General features: G+C 42.6%; 2 protein-coding genes and 1 long non-coding RNA gene across 10 annotated transcripts in view; 2 read left to right on the forward strand and 1 right to left on the reverse strand.

Moving 5' to 3' along the window:
• Positions 1–161: 161 nt before the first annotated feature.
• Positions 162–5,288, reverse strand: LOC125978899 (serine/threonine-protein phosphatase 2A 55 kDa regulatory subunit B delta isoform). Its single transcript, XM_049736758.1, has 10 exons — positions 5,061–5,288; positions 4,703–4,777; positions 3,385–3,482; positions 3,129–3,294; positions 2,951–3,063; positions 2,692–2,869; positions 2,401–2,565; positions 2,153–2,322; positions 1,920–2,011; positions 162–1,810 (listed from the first exon to the last, which is right to left on the reverse strand). The coding sequence occupies exons 1-10, from the start codon at positions 5,065–5,067 to the stop codon at positions 1,531–1,533; spliced, it is 1,344 nt and encodes a 447-aa protein (XP_049592715.1). The 5' UTR covers positions 5,068–5,288; the 3' UTR covers positions 162–1,530.
• A 1,296-nt stretch (positions 5,289–6,584) lies between these two features.
• LOC125978902 (uncharacterized) lies at positions 6,585–13,857 on the forward strand. Its single transcript, XR_007485155.2, has 3 exons — positions 6,585–7,241; positions 8,098–8,254; positions 9,247–13,857. It is a non-coding gene; the product is annotated as an uncharacterized lncRNA (long non-coding RNA).
• A 3,545-nt stretch (positions 13,858–17,402) lies between these two features.
• Positions 17,403–21,337, forward strand: part of ebf3b (EBF transcription factor 3b) — a 73,169-nt gene continuing 69,234 nt past the window's right edge. For 2 of the 8 annotated variants that reach the window (XM_049736750.2, XM_049736751.2), the window contains exons 1-5: positions 17,403–18,113; positions 18,294–18,450; positions 18,552–18,615; positions 18,727–18,782; positions 20,154–20,227. In XM_049736750.2, the coding sequence (XP_049592707.1) occupies positions 17,983–18,113; positions 18,294–18,450; positions 18,552–18,615; positions 18,727–18,782; positions 20,154–20,227 (482 nt within the window). In that variant the 5' untranslated portion in view covers positions 17,403–17,982. The remainder of the gene's footprint in view (positions 18,114–18,293; positions 18,451–18,551; positions 18,616–18,726; positions 18,783–20,153; positions 20,228–21,337) is intronic. The other 6 variants (XM_049736752.2, XM_049736753.2, XM_049736754.2 and 3 more) reach the window with 3 other exon arrangements.

Below are 21,337 nucleotides of genomic sequence, written 5' to 3' on the forward strand. Positions count from 1 at the left end.
GCTGCCACCTTCTGAAATGGAGTGTGGGGCATGCAGCCGAAACCTATTCCCAAAAATAAGAACAGAAATTTAAAAATGCCCACCTCTGCAAATATTATCGGTTAATAAAAATTGAAAACACACAGCCTGGTGAATTATATGAAAGAAAATGGCTCAAAAGATGAACACAATTAAAATTTTATTGAACTTTGGTCAAAATAATAAACAAGTGAATACATTGCCACCATGTTAGGAATCAACGGACAAAGACAATGCCTTGGTGTGTTTTGTCTGAATGTAATCGTAACCGTCACGTCTGGATTCACGTGGATGTGTTTTGAAGAACTTCCCGAATTAGTGAGAACACGGATGATGGGGGCTGTCATCACTCCTTGGATTGGGAGGCACTCTTAAATCACCCACGTGTGACAGCTACACGTAGCAGCGGCGTATGAGGCCATCACGCTAGAAAATAGGAATTAACAAATAATGCACATGAGGTTTGGGGTGGGAAGGGGGGCATAGCTGTCACTCATAGAAAGTCGGAATTAAGGCTGCAGATTCCCTTTGTCCGTCTTGTGCCTTACCAGCCCGCCCACCCCCCAAGTCAAGACGATCTTGATAACACACACCCGCACACATACACACTTGCGCTCTCTCACACACGCATTATTAGCTTGTCCAACAGTGGTAGCCCCAAAATAGTAGTTCAATAAACACATTTTGCTTGAGATCTGCTCCCAAGAAAAAGGAGAAGAAAAAAAAAAAAAAAGACAGTGGTGCGACTGGACATGTTCCACCTCTCTACAACATAAAAACATGCAAAGCAATATACATACTTCTAAATTTAAAAACACATCTGTCGTTTTAGTTTCTTTTTATTATGTGGATGACAAGGTGTACTTGAGTAGATACAGTCAGTGAAATCAGGTCACTGTATTGATGGAGGGGGTGGGGGGTGGGGGTTATGAGGCGAGGAGGGGGGGAGAAAGAAAAAGAATCGAGTCCACTCTCCAGATTCACAGCCAGCGGACGGGAGGGAGGGAATGTTAACAGTTTGGCTTTACGTGATTCCCCACCAGCCGCTAATCCGCACTTTGGTGCTCGGAAACCTTTCAGACGGTGGTACGACGTCACCTCTCGGAGGGAAGGGGGGAAAGGGGGGGGGGTTGGCTTCCGAGCCTTTAAAACGGTGAAACGAAGGTTAAAAATGTCAACAAAAACATTGACGTTCAAGAGTTTGACCTTCGTCTATTAGACCCACATACGGCTTTCTGGGTCACTGGGGGGTGGGGGCGAGGGGAATGAGAGTGTATGTGTGTGTGGGGGTGTTGGTGATTGCCCTGATGCCAAAAAGGCAAAAAACAATCTAAGCTTAGATTCAAAATAAAACAGACCTAGTGGGTCGGCCTCCAAAAAAGTAGACGCGTGCTTTCGAAAATTCTTCACCGGGAGGACGACGAGGCCGTTTGTTTTCTTCTTGTTCTTATACAGATAGACACGTAGTAGGCTGAACTAAAACGGGGACGCCCAAAGCCCGTCCCCGCTCTTCTAGTTGATCTTGTCCTGGAAAATGTACAAGTTGTTGGTGGCGGCCACGGCGATCACGTTCTCTTTGGGGTGCCAGGCTGTGTGCAGGATCTTCTTGTTGAAGTCCAGGCTGTCCACGCTGATCTCGTCCTTCTTCCGCTTGCCGCCCGTGGATACCTTGCGTGGCTTGAGCGTGGCCCGCGGTTTGCTGCTCTCCCGCGACGCCTCCAGCGTGATGTCCCGCCGGGTGTTGCGGTCGAACATTCGGAAGAAGTTGTTGTACGAGCCCGTCATGATGGCACTTTAAGAAAGAGGAGGTGATTGTTAAGGTGGTTAACTCGCAGATTACGCCATCTGGTGGAAGAGCATTGAATTATTCTGCAGGCCATGATTGACACAAAAGCACAAACCTGTCACTGCCATTCCAGCAGCACTCAAACTTGTCAAAGATGCAGTCATTTTCATACAAAGAGCACAGTTTGCTGCGAAGGTATTCATGGACCTGAAGAAGAAAAAAAAACCCAAGCAGATTAGTGTATTAGACTGGAGACGACATTTATTCACACAATAAGATTTAATCAGACATTGCCAAAGAAACAGACATTTCTGCAAAGGGAGCAGGATAGATTAAAAATAATTGTACCTGATACGTCTCCACTGGCCGGTTCTCCATGTTGAGGTCCCAAACTTTGACAGAGAGGTAGTCACGTGTCATCATGTAGCGCCCGCTGTGACTGAACTTCACGTCTGAGATGGACGAGATGATCTCGGAGAAGAAGGAGCGGCTGCTGGGATCCTCGGGCTCCTCAAAGACTGCAAATGAACAGCAAATACGTTTGAGACAAAGAAAAAGAAAATTGGACGGAATATCGGGCGGCGATGGCTACTCACATTTTGAGTGGCGGTCGCAGAGCGCCGCCGCTCGCATGTCGCACAATCGGATGGTGCCTTTGCTACTGCTGTACACAAATACGTTGCATTGGTGGGGATGGCACTCGGCCGCTGTGATGACTTCCGTCAGCTCCTCCATATTAGCGGGCTTGATGTCTACAATATCTGTGAAGGGGCGGGGTTAAAGGTGATAACCGGCAGATACAGGGTGTCTTTAACAAGCAGGTTCCAGTTCCTTCAATTCAGGATTCTCACCAAGAAATAGCAAGAAAGCTGTAAGAAAAAGGATACTAAAACTTCTGTCTGTGATTTCCAAGTGCCATAAATTTATTCTTAGGTCATCTGCAGAGAGGTACGTTTCGTGGTCACTATTTACAGAAATGGAATTAATGTGATAGGTGTGCGCATTTGCAAAGATCCTCCGCGGGCTGGCTTCTACCATGAGATCCATGGGCATTAGCACCGGTACCTGCAAGGCAGCCACAAGGCGAGCGTGAAGGCGAGCTCAATGGGAATAGATAAATAAATAAATAAAAAGATGTGGACGTACCCGTAAAGAGGTGATTCTAAAAGGGTCTATAAGTCGGCCATCTTCATATTTCAGGTTGTAGCCTTCCGCCCGCTTGTCTCGTTCACTTATTTTCCACAATTTGATAGTTTTATCTGATCAAAAGAAAATTCGCATCAGTGACGGCCATTTGACGGAGCAGAAAAAAGTGATTTCTTACCGTTTGTAGAAAGGAGAAAGTGAGCAGCATTCTGTTGGGGTAGCCACCTAATTTTATTGATTTTCTCCTCAATTTCTAAACTTTTCAAGTAGTCAAATTCAGGCTCGTGACTCTGAAAAGTGCTATAAACGTTGTACTCGCCGCGTAGGTGAGGACGATTTTTAGACTGTGAAGCAAAAGAGAGCAAACACAATTTGCTGTCAGTAACTTGACAAATGCATTAAGCGCTCTGGAAAATTGGAACAAATTGAAGTACCTCCTGCTCGTGTTGAAATATCACTACTCTGCCGCCCTTGTCTCCCGTAGCGAGCAGCTCTCCCGAATAGTTGAATTCAACCGTGGAGATTATGTCGGCTAAAAATAGACACAAGCTGTGATGATGTGTAAAAATATCTGCATTCAGTTGCAGCGGCATGCCCTAAAAAATCCCTCTCTTCACAACAAAAACAGCTGGTAAAGAATAAACAAACAAGTATTATTTACATTTGAAATTGTACATTTAAGGTCTATGACAAAAATTGCAAAAGTGGTTGCAAAATGTATTCATGTTTGACCTGCATGTCAAAAAGATTCATGAAAGCAAAGAAGTGCAGTGTCAACATTTTCACGACCTTACAGCGATGGGATGAAAATCTCCCGGCCTGTACTAAGGTCAAACGTCACGTTCGTTTTAAGACAGATCAAAAGACAGATGACGATGGCAACTAGGTTGTATAAAAAAGCAAACATCCTTGGACGCAAGCGTGGTACATGTACAAATTATAGAAAGTTGTCCAGTCAAATCTTGTGAGCTACCACCAAAGGAAATTGTCCAATTCCACTCAACTGATTGGAAATCTTTTTATTTACTTCAACCCTTCCATGTCAATGGATTTACTTTAATGGATACACTTGGCAAGACAGAAATTTCTCTGCCTTTCTGTGACTCTTCCAGTCTCTCTTGCAACTTGCAGTATAACTGTTGTACTTTTTGGTTATCAGGAAATAACCACTTCAAGCGCCAAATAGACTGGACTGTATTAATTTTACGGAACCACAAACAAAATGGCGATTTTAGCTTCATTAATAATTACTTGTTACAGTCCAACAGGCAACACCTTGATATCTGTCTCATTCGCTTCCTGCTTGCTGTAAATTAAATGTTCATTTTAATAATAGTGTTATATAACACGAATCTACTTTCCCCCTTCTAATCCATATATAAAGCCAAATATTTGCTAACTGTATACGCTAACATAGATACATTACATGAATGAATGAACACTAACGTGATGTCACACGATTTATGGGCGCAGTGCAATGACGTCACATCCACAGGCGCTCCCCCTTTAATAGCTTAGCCGCCGTGTAGCATCCAGCTAGCTAGCCGCACACACAGTAGTGACTCCGTTTCAAGACAAACGGCACCTCCCACACACAATAACACAAACGCACTCCATTCCGCTACCGTAGCCAAGCCGCGGCAATACCGGCGGCTGCCTCTAACTAACCCACGCCAAGTGCCAAAGAGCGGCTGGCTGTCCTCTTCCAGCCTAGCCTAGCCTAGCTTAGCCAAGCTAACGTTAGCCACATACCTTCCGCAACATCTTCATCTATCGCTCCTTTTACTTGAGAGAAACACCACTGGAAATCATTTCCTCCTGCAACCCCTGGAAGGGAACAAAAGAGAGAAGCGTGTCAGCTTTGTCGTGACAGTGTGTTGCGTTTCACCGCAAAAATGACTTGACAGTGATAGTTTTGACAACTAGCACGCTAGTTAGCTTAGTCGGCTAACTTGCAGACACTCAGGGCCATCTCACGCGCGCGCACACACACACAAACACATATCCACGCGTACGCGCAAATACATAGATACACATACACACAAATACACACACGAGCTAAGCGAGGTGGTGGATCCTTTTGCTTCCCATCTCCCCTAATGTAGCTCACCCGCCATTGCTTCATTTAGCAGCGCTTTTGGCTGTACACGGCGCGTCCGATGCCCAAATCGACGCGCGCGGCTTGCTCTGAGTTAACGGTGAACATCCACGATGGCTGCGAAACGCCGGGGCTTCGGGATCTGTCAAGACCACACAAATTATCCGTGATTTTTTCCCCCTCCTCTCCCCCTTTCCAAAATGGCGCACAGGACATGGAGCGGTGACGTCATGCACGCATGCCACCCTCACGCGCGCGCATCCTACTCCAGCATCACCGAGGGAAGAAGTTGGCTTGTTTGGAATTTTGATTTTTTTTTTTTTTTAAATCGTAAATTTGACGTTACCTACAACACAGTCTTTGTTTACAGTTATGAAAGTATGAGTGCACAAATAACACATCTACACGAAAATGTAGTGACTTTTGTTACTACTACAGTACAACAAACAAAATGTAACCACGATAACATGCCAATAACATACACGTTCGCGATTCAATAAATATTCCCCAAATAACTGTAGCTGTTATTTTGCAGTCAACTTCCCTTGGAGTCAATTTGATGTATTGTTTCTATTCAAGAAGCGACAACGAATACATAAATATTATGACAACTTGCAAGCATTTGTATTTTACGGGTCTATTACCACCACCTAGTGGATAAAAAAAGAAATGTAGAATGTGTCCATAGTGAAGACGGCCTCGGCCAGTGCGCGCACCTCGTCAGCTAGTTATTCACAAGTTCAGCGCAAAAAATGAATGTCAGATGAATACTGGAGTAAATAAAACTTTAGCTCGATTTTTTATATATAAATAGGGGCACTCTATTATTACACTTCTCTATACAAAATGACAAAAATTGAGTCTGTACACTCTCAGGGATTCAAACAATACATCTGCGTGAGTGATTATTAATAACATTTCAACAAACTAAATTTGGTCACTGCAGGACAAGTGCAAGCGTTTGCATTTCACAGTCAATGAGCACCACCTAGTGGAGAAAATAAAACAATGCAGAAAATGTTTGCACATGGGGTGACGCTCCTCAAATGACCCTGAGGGCTGAGTACGTTATTGGTATGACGTCACAGCGGGAAAATTCACGATAATCACTCAATAAAATATTTTAAAAAATACTTACACAAATCATCAAGGTAAAGAAAAACATTCTGTGTGTTGTGTTTTATTTCATTACACAGAAAGAGTTCTTAAGAAAGGGTTATTAAATATTTTGAAAAGAATATTGAACATTCTATGTTTTTATTTCTCAAGTTACGGCCCAGCTGCTTATCTTCACTCTCTGAAACGGTATTTAAGAAACACAATAGGCTAATTGGTAAGCAGAGCTGCATTGCGTTTTGTCTGGTCCACAGAGTAGCGTTAGCTCATCCACTGTGTAATATATACGTACATTTTAATCGACTTTCTACACTCTGAGCTTCAACATATACACACATTCTTTATCCTCCGCAGAGAACTAGTATTGCTACCACACTAAAAGAAGCTGCAAAAATAAAGCATATATATTTTAACCAACATTTTCATTTTGACTCGGCTATCAAGAGGTTTGTTAGTAAAGACTAGAAATGAGATTTCTCACTTGACTTGAAAGCAACATCCAAAATTTGGGCCGTGAACTTTTGCTTTGAATGTCTTTGCTCAAACAAAAGCCTCGAGAATCAGCACGGGGACACCAGCAACCTTGTCTGAGCGCACTTTTTTTTTTTTGGTTAACGCTTTAATGAGCGCTCCTTCCTAATTGCCGCCTCTATTGTATTTTTGTCCTCACTTTTCTCCAAAGTTCAGTGTGCATTGTGAGCGATCGCGCTCGCTGGCTCACTGGGCTACCGCGCTGCAGCTTGATCAGGTATAAGGAGAGGTGTTGACTTTATTCCGAGCCTCCAGTAACACCACCGACTCTGATAGTTCCCGATCCCGGCGGGAATTCATTATAAGACAGCTAGAGGCTGCTTGTGGACGCTCCCCGCACTCGGCCGTATGTTAACGTGTCGCTGTGGCGCTGGGCAAACATGTGCTGCAGCTGCTTTCTCTGGCTGTGGGCAACCTGGAAAGATTGATTGGTGAGCCTTCTGTTTCATCCAGGATCAGGGCCACATTCGGCAGACACGACGCCTCCGGAGAAGGCGCCATTTTCCCAGCAAAATATGGCTCATTACCAGCGCGGGCAAAATGAAGGTATTGACTTTTTTTTCTTTTTGAAAGCATCTCTTAGACACAGCACACCTACTGTCTATGTTTTATCTACTGGGTTAAAAAAAAAAAAAAGCTAGCCAGGCATGTTTCACACGTCTCGACATGTTTTATATTGGGTAGCTAGTTATTCAGAAAAATCAAACATAAGCGCTCTCCTACAGAACCACAAGGTCAGTTTCTATTTGCATTTTCAAACTAGCGGTATAAACCACAAATGAGTCATGTTTGTGGTGCTTTGAGATACAAGTTAAATTTGTTCCGTGACCAAAAGTGTATCTAAAATCATTGTTTGCCATTAAACTGAATGAGAATGTCATTAATCAGTTCAGGACTCTCCCAAAATTCAAATAGCACAATATAATATTGTATAGTTTTTGCATCAATTCAATTGATATTGTGCTATGCCTTCTGCTGTCCTGCCTCGGCCACCAGGGGGCAGTATAACATAACCCTATGGGTATATTCAACTCCAGGCTATTTGCTGAACTGGACCGACGTGAATAGTGCATATCCTCAAATAATTAATGGGCATCGTAAATGCACTGGAAAAAAAATCTTTTCAACTGAAAAATTCAATGCAGTTTATATTAATTCTATAAAATACACTAGCTCCCCTTCTGTTCTTGCTTGACATACACAATTGTTCACATGGAAACTCACAGAGGACCTTGCACACACACAACACACAAACACACAGACCCTTCCCTGGTCCATCAGACAGTTTTTAAAACTAACCATTGCTGCGCTTAGGGGCATGAAGCTGTGTCCAAGCACACACAAAGCAGCAAAAGACAAACACAATTAATTATTCAACAGTCTTGTTTTTTTTTTTTTTTAGATGATTTTGGCCGTGTTGTCTCTATAGCATCCGTCCGCCTTGGCGATCTGGAAGCCAGGAGGCCCGGCAAATGAGTGAGCTTGAGGTCCTTGATATTTGCATGCGCAGACCACCGGAGGTCAGACGCGGAGGACGCGCCGCTGCTTCTACCCTTCATGTGAGCCTTTTTCTTTCTTTTTTTCTACTTTCTCCTCACTCTAGCGTTAAACCCCAAACACAAAGCCAGGTGTGTTTATTTTACAGCGCAAACTTGGCATTCCAAGCCGAAAGTGTAAAAAAAAAACATCAATCTGTCATCATATGTGATGTCACCGTATGGTAATGCTAATGCTAATGCTAGTTGCCAACGAGCTAGCTGGTTTGTCACTTATGTGTATTGTGTTTTACGTCACACAAGCAGTTGACTTCTATTTTACGTGTGCATGTTTGCAGTTGTTATGAAAACTACTTTTTAAAAAAAAAAAAAAATATTTTAACGTTATTATACTAGCGGTGAATTTCTGTTAAGCATATTAATATAGTTTTTGAGATCCAACTAATTACACCATTGAATGTTTAACGAGTATTAACATAATATTTATTTTTACTTGTATGACAAAGTGATTACATTTTTCATTTGAAAAATGCCGTTTGCTGGCTCCCTCTAAATATTTATTCGACGTGTCAGATTTCACATCTTTCGGTTCTGATTAGCTTGTCAAAGCAAGACTGTTAACTAGCAAAACACATTTATAAAGATCTGCAAATATTAATCTGTTTAATTTATGAATATCTGATGAGTACTATGTATTAAACTAGAGTTATAATATTAGCCAAATATTTATTTTGATTTGAAAGTAATAAAAGGTGTAATTAGGGAGCGTTTTGTTGAATTGACTGTGACGTCATATTTTGCATACAGTGTGGTAATTTGTACACTAGATGGCAGTATGGCATTTATTATTATTCAACCGTCCTTTCACCTTCCTTTTTACAAGTTGTGATGATGACAGTGAAGGCCACCAACTCGTTCCCGATTTAGGTATCACACAGCGCCTCTTTGATTACACTTGATGTAACATTTAATTTAATTTAACTGTGTTTTTGTCGTACTGTGCAGCCAATCTATCGAGCTTTTCTTCATGTTGACTTTTTGTTTTGTGTCTACAGACTTCCACAGGCTTATTGGACATCACATCAAATATATTCTGAAGAAGAAGAAGGAAAAAAAAAATCAATAGATCACACTGAGGAGAAATATTAGACGCGGATCCTTTGCAGAATGCATGTCCTTGTAAAACCATCACATTGTAAATAAGAAGGGTTAAATTGCACTTGTAGCTCGCTTTCCAACAGTCGGCCTATTCTCTCGGGGTACCGTTTGCTCGATTGGGGGTGTGTGTGGAAGTGAGTGCTGCACTCTTCCTTCTAATAACGCCAGCAGACAATGAGAATCCCGGTTCATAACGTATAACTCCCCCCCTTCGCCGCCATCCCTGTACGGAACACGTTTGGGGGTGGGTGGGGGCTTAGCAGCTAATAAAGTGGCAAGTCGTCAAATCCGTGTGAGAAGAGCGCGGCGCCACAGGGACCTTTCATAACACTTGTATGCGCGAGTTCAAGCGCAGTGTAAAGGTTACACGTCGGCATTGTACGCGAGCTCACCTGATGGCTCGCCGTAAGCCTCGCGCAATTTCCAAGGCCGCCTTTCTCATTTGAACCGGCGCCACTGAATAATTCCGCTCCCAAAGACAGCAGAGGCCCGATGAATGTTTCACAAGCGATACAAAATTGACCATGTTCGCGGCGGTTGTGAATTAATCAGCCTTTGTTGGATTTCCCGTTAAGACACAAAGCTTTTCGCTTTCTAATGTGGAATCAGGGCCCGGCCTTTAACCGAAAAACAGTGTCGCTAATTAGCTCGCATCGGTGGGCTCGGGGTCTGAAGCTGTCCTTCACGGGAGCGCAGACGCTCTCCCGCGGCATTTCCACCCACTTTGTTCGCCGGCCTTTGATCCGCACGATTCCAGTTAAAGTTACAGCCATCGCCCTGCAAGTTGAAACTTTGGCCTTTGTCGCCGGGCGGAACCTTATACCCGTGGCGCCTTCTGGCTTTTGTCCCTCCCTTTTAGCGACGGAACTCTCCTAGCGTGACGCACAAAAGGCTACTCACGACACCATTTTATCGTCTCGCTCACGATAGCCAAATGCTAACAATCGAGATATCGGGAGCAAACGTGAGCGCCTGGAGCCGCGCTAGTGAGTAGAACGTGGTTAGCATCCAGAATCCATCTTGTTAGCAATTTCTACAAATTACAAATTAAGCCACACATTATTGTGTTCTACCTTTTGTGTAAACTACTATGAAATAACTAAATACTACAATATTTACAATATTGACATTACCCACAAGTTAGTCTGTGTTTACAGATGACGTTTTTGTGGGAAATCCTACTCAGTAACCTGCAAATTAGTCGGTGTTTCGCTAATTATTTTTGGTAGGAAATTGTCAAAACAACCCTCTAATTAGTGTGTTTTCTACAAATTGCTTTTTCACAAGTCTCATAAAGCCTCCAGTTCTCATGTCTGTATATTGAGGTTAGCAATTATCTCAACACCAGAGGATGACCACAAACACTTTAGCGTGCGTCGCCATCACGTGTGTGTGTGTTGTCGTGGTTGTTGTTAGAGGAGCATGTCGCCGCTAAACTGAACGGAATGCTTTGCGGCGCGCTAATCTGGCGCACTTAAAGGCAACAACAACACGTCGGGTCGTGCGTGTAAAGTGGCGCTCTCCGTATAATCGGCATCGTGCCAGTGAAACATTCATGGCGCACTCAATCGGTTCAATATTTCATTTCTCGACAAAGAGTACACGACGGAACAGATGCTCAAACTTTTCCTCAGGAGAGTCAAAGTCACTTTCACGCACGTCGTGGCGCAAAAGACCAAGTGGAATCACTTGCTCACGCATACACAAAGTATATCTCGATATCGGTGGTGTCCAAGCTTCGGCCTGGGGGAGCGGGCCGTCACTCATTTAATCGCGCGATACGTAATTTTGAAATATCCGATTCAAATACTCCCTTTGCGTACTTTTATAGTAGTTTCTTAATTATTTTCCCAACTAAAAATGTATCATCTATTAAAATAATCAAAGATGTACTACATTATAAAATGAACCTTCAGTCGTCTATTTCTGTAGGCGTAAAAAACAGGTTGAAAGAGGATTGCCATCACGAAAAATTTTGTTTTTGCAATAGTATCAAGTGCTATTTTTCTTTCAAGGTATTTCTATACATTTCTGGGGTAGGCAAATCTAAAGGCACCACTGTCTATCTTTACTCAGCACATCCATACCCACACAGATGCATTGGTTTTAACGTGTTACTGGAAATAAATAAGTTTGACTACGTGTGACGTACGCGGATACATGATTGTTTACATCCAGGGGCAACGAAAAAGTCAAGCCCTTTAGCGATCCGCCAAGGTCTCCCCCTTCGACTCGGTGTCGCACGCACGCTGAAAACCGGACTCGGCGTGTTTACGTTAGGATTTCTTCATCTGCCTTTTAAAGCCCGATGGGCTCGCTTGAAGGTGAGGAGAGCTAAGATGATGATCCCCTCTTCCTCCGAGGAGCTTTTCCTCGCGCGCACCCTCGCAGATGTCGACATTTGGTTAGGCGCTGTACACCAAGCCCCAGATTATCAAGACGCTCCTCGCCCAAAGTCTGTCGAGTCAAACTCCATAGCGCCCCCCACCCCTCCCCGTGTCCCGCCCGTCTCACCCTTTCTCGGCCCGGGTGTTGTGTAACCTGAGCTGCCACCTCAAGACTCAGACGAGCGTCAGCGAAGACCTGTCGTGTTATCGACCAACAGGCAGAGCAGATGGCGTGCGCCGTGCGTTCTAATGCTGCTCAAATCCAACAGGAATTGACAAGTGAAATCCCGCGCTGGAGTTTGGCCGCCTTTTTAGCTCGGCCGTTAAGCTTCTGTAGGATTCTCAATTGCAAAGTCAAACAAGAATGCCAAGGGGGGGGTCGACAGTTTAAGGACGGTACCGACGTTTTGAGGTCAAGAGGTTTGTGTGGTTTGGGATCTAATTTCTCTTCTCCATTGTTTTATAACCTGGACTGTAATTATATGTTAACCGCCACAAGATGGCGCCAAAGAAACACACTTGTATTAAACAGGGCTCTGGTTGTTGGGAGCGTGAAACCAGCAAAGAATGTAGAATCGGTAAATATGGAGTCTACAAATTATTTGAGTTAGTATCTGACTTTATACTTCGAGATAGACGACATGTCGAGAGTAGGCCCAAATTTTGGGAAATCAGTCGTGAAATGAGGCCAGGAAGCAGGAACTCGGGGAAGGTCGACCACGTTGACTCGCATCACTCTCCCTCGCTTTCCCAGAGTGTACGAACATCCTCCGCACTCTCCCGCGGCCGCCCCTCCCCGGAACGGAACGGCGCTCCCCTTCCCACTGGAAAGTAGGCCAAGTCCAAGTGAGCGCCAGGGCGTTGCTTTTTGGAGGATGATCACTTTTTTCTGAGTGTTTTGGTGTGTGTGCTCGCTCAAGACAAGAAAATTCACGTGGCGTGTAAAACAAAGAGCAGCATTATACAATTTGTGGGGGGAAAAACAAGGCCTGTTGAAACAAAGACAACAACAAAAATGCAGCTTTCCAATTCACTGACTTCCTCTTTTTCTACCTCTTGGAAAAAAAAAAGGTCCCCTGCTACTAAAACGACTCTGCAGGATCATTGTGTGCTGCTGGATTATTTTTAGCGTACACTTGTCTTCTTTTTTTTTTTTTTTTCCAGCGCAGTTTTCACCTTGACTCCTGCTCTGGTGACATCACAATTAACATTTCTGTTAATAAAATGGCACCTCGGCGTTTGGCGCTGAGTGTTAGAAGTCGCGCTACATCACCGGAAAAAAAAAAAAACACACACACACACACTCAGGAGGAGGCAAGTTCAATAGCACCACATTACTGTTAATGATGTATCGAGATGAAATGATGAATTCTTACACAGGAAGACAATATTATAGATTTACTGTTACGTGAATGCCATTTTTAAAAAAGGCTCTTCATAGTGTAAAAATGAGTCAACTCGAATTTTAAAGATAACAAACTTCAATTATATTTTGAATTGGGCAATTCGCTAAAATATTTTTGTGCTTGTGAAAATTCCCTTTCCTATATTTCACAAAATATAAAAGCTTACATAACTAATTGTCTCTTGCATTTCCCCTCTACACAACAAAAGAAGTAAAATCAACTCAGCAAATTGTTTTGGAGCAAACAACTTGCTTGCTTTGTTGTGTTAACTAACATGGTTTACATAAATTTCAATCATGGATATTTTGGAGTTGGCCAAAATTAAATGACTGTTTTAGCCCCCCGCCAACACTTTAAAAAACACAACTTGTGTTCTTGTGTCATTAGACTCACTTTTTTTTCCCCCAACCAAAAACCTTTCCATGGAGGCATCATTAAAAAAAAAAGTGTCATTAATCCATTTGACTCGCTTTCAAGATGTAGAAGGTAGGTCAGAATAGTTCCAAGACAGAGTTCAAATCCAAACTACAAGTTTTCCCCTTAGATCATAACGCATGTTGCCAGCCTCATTTCATGCACCCCTGCAAGAATTCATCAGCTTGACATTGTCAGCATCTTCAAAATGGCTCCCCTTGAAGATCCAGAAAAAGAATGTTTGCTCTGAGCATGTTCTTCTTGGTCTGGAGGTTCACATCTTCTCATAGAGCAAACACATCTGGATGTGTTTTTAGTTTGGGTTTGAATCATTTTGACACCATTCCTGGAACTTTTCTGACACACTATCGAACCTCCATTTTTTTTTTTTTTTTGCAATTGCAAATTGAGAGATGCTGCGTATTCCAGATAACGTTTGAGGTTTGTTACATCCAATAGATGTGTGACCATAGCCCCACCCACCCACTTATGATTATTTCAATTTTGACCTTCCTCATTTGGCCTTCAAGTTAATATGTTTCCACTTATGGCTGAATAATCACTTTTTATTGCCTTCTCCCTCTTTGACATCACTCAAGAAACGCACCCAAGTTTTATTTAAATCAGTGCCGGATAGCTCCACAAAGCCTTGATGGACACCACCACGATTGGATTGGTGTGGAAGTTTGGGGGGGGGGGGGGGGGGGGGGTGTTGAGGAGGAGGGGTCTGCAGGAGAGTGATGGCACCCTGGGTATTTTTTTTTTTTCCTGGTCATGTGTATTTCGGTGGAAATTTCCAGGGGATATTTTAGATGTTAATAGCCCTGAAGTGGTCTCGGTTTCTTATTTAATTTCTCTCGCCTTCTTTTAAAATGTAATTCGCCCACAGACTGCGCCGCGAGGCTCGAAAGCGCGCGCGGGTTAAAAAAAAAAAAGTCTCTCATCATTTCCACAGCAGAATGGAAATGCAAATGGCGCGCACGCACACACACTCATGCCCTTGACACAACTCACCAGTGCGCACAATTAAGTTGGTCACTGAGTGTGACGTCACTACAGAACACATTATTATTATTATTATAGTTATTATTACTATTGCTATTATTACTATAATATTAAATTATCACTAAACACAATAACGCCTTTTCATCTATTGTCCAGCACTCATTTCAAACAGGCGTGCCGCAATAATAATAATAATAATAATAATAATAATAATAATAATAATAATAATAATAATAATGAAAATAAGCAAAATCAACGCCAGTTTTGGACAGGCTTTTATCCCCCACTAAAAATCCACGTCGAGATTTTGGCACCTCATGGAAGTGGGAGGGGGAAAAATGAGTGTTGCCAAAGAGGGGCGCTGTCCGTCTATCAGCGCAACAAAATCGATCCCATCGCGCCTTATGGCTAGAACACATTTTTGCCATCCTCCCCCAAAAAATGCCCAAAATAATCCATAATTTGTCCTTTTTATGTCTCCTTCTAATGTGTTTCGCGCGTGTGGAATTGGGGATGCTTTCGTTTTAATTGTGAGCTCAATGTGAACGCATTTATTTTAATGAACAACAACAAAAAAATAGTTTATAGTCAGGAAAAAATGATTATTGGTAATAAAATGTGTTTGTGGTGAAACAAACACGGGAGCGTAATTATTAAAATTCACATTGTAAAATAAAAATGTTTTTTTGGGGAAAGCAGCATTGCGAATGATTAAATGAGTAAATGTTTTGCGTCATATAAGATCATCGCAACGCAATCGAGATATTAAAACTTACATTTAATGAAAGAAACGTGGTGAAATAATTAGGAATCAATGCAAATGACTGAATCAAAATATTTTGGGTGAAAAATATATACCATGACGAATGTAGAGTATAAACCGCGTCGAACATTACGAATTAGTTTTAGTTAATGAACGTGGGAAAATAAAAAAAGTGTTTTTTGGAGAAACAAAAAAGTCTTAGAGGGGTTAAGAGGAAATATTGCTTTAAAAAAATCACGTCTTTATAATCCTAATTAGTCAATAACAATGTTCGAATGCTTGTAATAAAATAAATAATTATTTAAAATTAATATGAATCTTAAACGTCCTTTCCAGTCAAAGAGCTATAACAAAAATATAGTTTTAAATGCAAGAAAATATGTACGCTTGCTGCGTGGGCTCCTTCCCTAATCATTAAGAATTTGCAAGGCATTGTGGGCGTGCATGTAATTAATAATTAATCGACAAAAGATCCCTTTAATAAAGCCAGCCAGCCTGGGATGCTTGCACAAAAACCATCCGAGCAAACATCACAAAGCAGGTGAGATCCCTGCAACAAAAAGGAGCGTAAAAAAAAAAAAAAAAAAAAAATACAAATATATATATGATCTTAATGTATGGCCGCGCGTGGATGTGGAAGTGGGCTGGACAGCTGGGCAGCGGCCGGCTGATTGACTTTGCCGTGACATCTGGGAGGCCCGCTGGCCCCTGGCACGCGCGGAGGCTGATGTCGGCCATTTACATGCAAATTTGGGGGAGATCATGAAGGGCCTCGCCCCGTAAATTCAACACACGCACACACACACACACAAAGGCACAGGGGTGCATGCGCACGCCACGCACACAAACGCACGCGCGCACACGCACGCACACCGGAAGCCCTCATTGGGAGTTTGATTTGATATCAGTGGAGGTCAATAGATAGAAGAGTGAGTGGGAGACACTAGAGAAAGCGACGCGTATTTTTCCCTATGGCGCATCTTCTCACCACGCATAAAAAATAATAAAAATAAAACATGCTCATAATTACATTTTTATTCATTTTTGTTTGCTATGTGTGAAGACCACCACAGTACAGGGGGCTCAGCTGACGCCCCTCTCTCCGTCTCTGCACGTCCAGATGGCTGCAGCACACAGATTTGCATTCATTTCCACCGCTAATATGTCCACAACGAGCGGGGCCAGCTGCATTTGTTGTCAAATACGCTTTTAAAAAGACGCCGTCGTTCCACCGACACATTGTGTACGCGCGCGCGCGCGTGTGGCGGCTTCTCTCCAGTCAACAGTATCTGATCTCTAAAGAGGATTTGCCTTTTAAAGAGAGTGAGAGGAAAAACGCGCACCAGATTTAAAAAGGAAGGTTAACTACTTAATAAGCAAAATATCGTCATCATTTTGGAGGCGCTCTTTTTTTTTTTTAATGTTTTTTTTTGTTGTTGTGATTTTAGCGTGCGCAAATGTGCAAAGCTCAATTTGGCAATAGATTTGCGCGGAGGTGAAAGCAACAGCTTATAATTCACTTATCTTTGGCAGCAGCTATTAACCCTCAGCACCGGCTAGATAGATTGCTCAGGATGGAGCAGGCGGCCCTCCTCCTCCTCCTTCTCCTCCTCATCCTCCTTTTCACCACTAATGAAGCAAACTGCTCGGACCGAGGAGCATGCAAGACAGCTCGTGAGAGGAAAAAAGTGTAAAAAAAATAGTCTTAAGTTATTATTAATATACATCATTTATTACAGATTGTCCAGCATTTGCATGTAATAGAAGACGTCAAAACAGAAAAACACAATTTACAGAATGATGGCACTTAATATAATTTTCGAGCTTCAATTTGTTCATTTTTTTTTCTTGATGCTGATCAAAATATTTAAAAATGAATAAATACTAAAAAAACTAAATAAAACTCACCTCTTTTGAGGGGCCTACAATGGAAAAGGTGGTGAAAAAGTGAACGAGGCAAAAATCTCCGTGCTCGGCGCTTTGGAAACAGGCAAGCGTCACGCCTCCGTATATGGTCAAAGCCCCGCCCCTTCCCCCGCGTCATCCCGTGACGGCTCCTCTCCCGTGGGTTTAGAGTTTTGGCTCCCGGGAAAGAGTGCAGTCCTCGGGGAAAGAGGGCTTAGTTTTGCATGTTCCCATCCAGCGTGCGCCACGCCGCCGCCACCTCCACGCCAACGGGGCCCCTCTTCTCCTCCGCCAGCGCCGACACTTCCACATCTCGCGTGTAGCGTGGAACACCTTTCCACTGGCGAGCAGTGTTTGGAGTGCTTTTTCTTGAGTGGGGCTTTCTATTTTTTTTCGTCAACTCCTGAAGGTTTTGGACGCCGGTGCTTCGGGGATGTGTCCACTTTGAGAGCAGCATCACCCACGAACACAATCATTTTTATTCCTCCACGCAAAGAAAAAAAAAGAAAAACAATAATATCGCATTTTTTTACGCTCGCGCGTGTGTGGATATCTCTCTTAACCCACTCGAGCACTTTTGAGAATTGTTCACAGCGGACGGAGAGAAGAGGGAGAGCGGACCTGTGTGGACTTTTGGACGGATAAGCCAACACGCGTGGCGTGGACCCTTATTCCCCCAACTCCCACCACCGCCACCTATTTTTTTTATTATTTTATTTTTTATAATCTTTCCCACCTCACGCAGGAGGCTCCATGTTTGGGATTCAGGAGACGATACCGCGGGGCGGCACGACCATGAAGGAGGAACCGCTCGGCGGTCTCAACTCGGTGCGCTCATGGATGCACACGGCCGGCGTCGTGGACGCCAACACAGCCGCGCAAAGGTATCACCATTGTGACACCACCACCACCAAAAAAGAAATCATAGTGGAACTTGAATCTCCGCAATTGGACTATTTTTGTTCGGGGAAGCTATTCCACGAACAAAAAAATTCCAAATGCCGAGATGGGAAGTTTGAGGAACCAGAACGACACTCCTCCGTGTGTCCTTGTTCACCCCGCAGTGGAGTCGGCCTGGCCCGGGCGCACTACGAGAAGCAGCCCCCGTCCAACCTCAGGAAGTCCAATTTCTTCCACTTCGTGCTCGCCTTGTACGACAGGCAGGGGCAGCCAGTGGAAATCGAGAGGACGGCTTTTGTCGACTTTGTGGAGAAGGAAAAAGTAAGAGCACCCCTCTTAATTTATCCCATCTCCAAAATGTCAATTTATCCACAATTTTATTTTTATTGATTGCTATTTTGATTTTTTTTTTCCCCTTGCAGGAGCCAACCAGTGAAAAAACCAACAATGGGATACATTACAAACTACAGTTATTGTACAGTAACGGTAAGTAAACTCATTATTATAATAATGCCACCTGAATTGACATTTATAGGACTCATGATAATATTTATTGAATTACTTACGAACTAAAATCAATTTCCTGTGTTCATCCAGGTGTCAGAACAGAACAGGATCTTTACATTCGGCTAATTGATTCCATGACGAAACAGGTAAGTTGCATGGCTGAGAACCAAAGAAAATTCTAAATAACTAAAGCGCCAACAACAGCTAATATAATAAGTAAACGATAATAACAAGCTGTAACGTGAGAATAGACTCACTTTGTCCGGCCATTAAAAATTGAAACACGTCTGGTGATCCCCTTTCTCGCAAGAGCTCAGCGGTGAAACCCGTGTCAGTAAAAAAAAAAAAAAAAAAAAAAAAAAAAAAAAAGCGGAAAAATAAATACAGCTCATACATTCGTGTTTTAATTTTTTTCAATATATTTTATTTTTTAAAGAACGAATACACGCGGAAATGCCCGCCGTCCATTTCGTACGAGAAGCCAAATTACGCTGTTTGATATTTATTTTATTTTTTTTTTAATTGAAGAAATAGAGCCGTGACGTGACGTCCAACGTTCACACACACTCGCACGCGCACACACATTCCCGCGCCAATGATCCGAGTCAATGACGCAGAACAAGCAATTTATGGATTTCTGTTTCCTCGGCTGCAAAATGGCCACATCAATCAAAAGCAATAGGGAGAAGGGAAAAATGTTAAAAAATAAAATTTAAAATAATAATCAGTCGCGATGTCACAATTCGCCACCAAAATTAGAAAAAAAATAGTCGCAAAACACGTGACGCAAATTAACGCTCGCCAATGTTTTTTTTTTTTTAATCTATTGGATTGATTTACTTTTAAATTTTAAAAGGGCGCCGTCCGTTGGATAATAGGTGAGTCTCCTTAGAAACGGGAGGATGAGGAGGATGGTGAGGATGATGAGGAAGAGGGGGAGGAGGAGTGAGGGAGGGCGGCAGAAGTGATCGCTCCACGCCATCTGTTTCAGCCAATGCTCAAAAATTACTCGAGCGTACACCGCCAGACAGCCGCCGCCGCCGCGCGCGTTTTATCCACAGAAAAGATCATTGTTAGCGGCTCAAAAAATAAACAACAGATTGCCCATTAACACTTTCCCCCAAATATCCCCAGATTATAAGCATATTGATGACACTTCTATTGGAGCGAAAATGCACCCCCCCAACACACACACACACCCCTGTCAGTCTGTCCGTCTTAAGTGGATTAAATGGGAGGGAAAACAATACACATTGGAATTATTAGTATTTGGAATTTCATCAATAAGATTAAAAAAAAAAGTGACGGAACATAAAAAAAAATATGTGATAAACTGATACAGTATTAATATAATTGAAATAGTATTACAAAATGTGTCATTGTAAAATGTGGGCTGATATGCCAGAAATAATTTTATTCAGAATTAATATATATATATAAAAAAAAAAAACGTGTGTTCATATTGATTCGTTCCTGCCGTCTTTCTAATGTTCAAATGTCAATTTTCATTTCCAAAGGCCATAGTTTACGAGGGCCAAGACAAGAATCCGGAAATGTGCAGAGTTCTTCTGACCCACGAAATCATGTGCAGGTAAGACTATATACCACTTTTGCTTTTCTTTAATATTTAATCTTTCAAATCTCTTCCTCCGTGACGTGTGACTCAACATGCATCACCAAAGAGTGGGCGCCAAGTTTTTCAACGCTGGTTGAAATTGTTCCTCTTTCTTTTTTTGGAGTGTGCTCCACTTGATGTGAGCTGTCAGCGATGTTTAGCGAGCCTTTTAGCGGTTTGCGCACGCATTTTTGCCTCTCACGTTGCGCTGCCATTCAGGCGCTGTCACCGATACCCAAACGCCTTTTGTTGTTATTGTCGCGAACCCCCCCCAGCTCCCCCCCGCCCTCCCTGCTAGCGATTGCAAGCACTGAATTCAGATACTCGTTGCTTGACCCCCCCCCCCACCTCCTCTTTTTATTATTATTGTTGCATCGTTTCAATTGAGAAGCGCATGCATCATATGCTCTTTTTATGCCCCCCCCCCCCCGCTCCTTGTATAGCTCAAACTCATCACTCACACTCAATTTGCACGCGCATCCATCACTTTGTTTTGTCACACTCGGCGTGGACACCGCATTAGGAACGACACACGTGCTCAAAATGTGCACCGCGTCACACTCAGCGTTGTTCCTAATATTTTGCTCTTTGAAATAACATGCATGACCTGTAATGAGAGTAGTAGATTATTTGATACTAGTAATTTGTATTGGGTAATAGAAACGACAGCTGTTTTTTAATATTTAGCTTTCTTTTAATTGATCAAATCAATACCAGGGCAGCTGTAATATTGAAAATAATTAATTACCTGTTCATCAATGTATTTTGCAATACTTGCACAAAGAGAGCTGTTGCTAATATTTTGCTTGTTCCTGTATTTATTGTATGGCCAGTAATCTCATCCAGAATAGTAACTGATTACTTTTATAAACTGTGTTTCATCTTATTGTAGTTTGTCCTTGTTGTAGAAGAGTGTGTGGCTGTTCCTAATATTTTGGCTGCCCACTGTGACTGATATAAATGTTTTTATTAATGTTACAGTGCTCCATTTTGTTAGAGTAGTGAGATTACTATTACAAACAGCCTCAAATAACCTTTAAAGTGTAATCGTGCTCCCTTTTGAGTGTCACCTCATTTAGGAATTTG

Source organism: Syngnathus scovelli, chromosome 12, assembly GCF_024217435.2.
Source record: "Syngnathus scovelli strain Florida chromosome 12, RoL_Ssco_1.2, whole genome shotgun sequence".
NCBI lineage: Eukaryota > Metazoa > Chordata > Actinopteri > Syngnathiformes > Syngnathidae > Syngnathus > Syngnathus scovelli.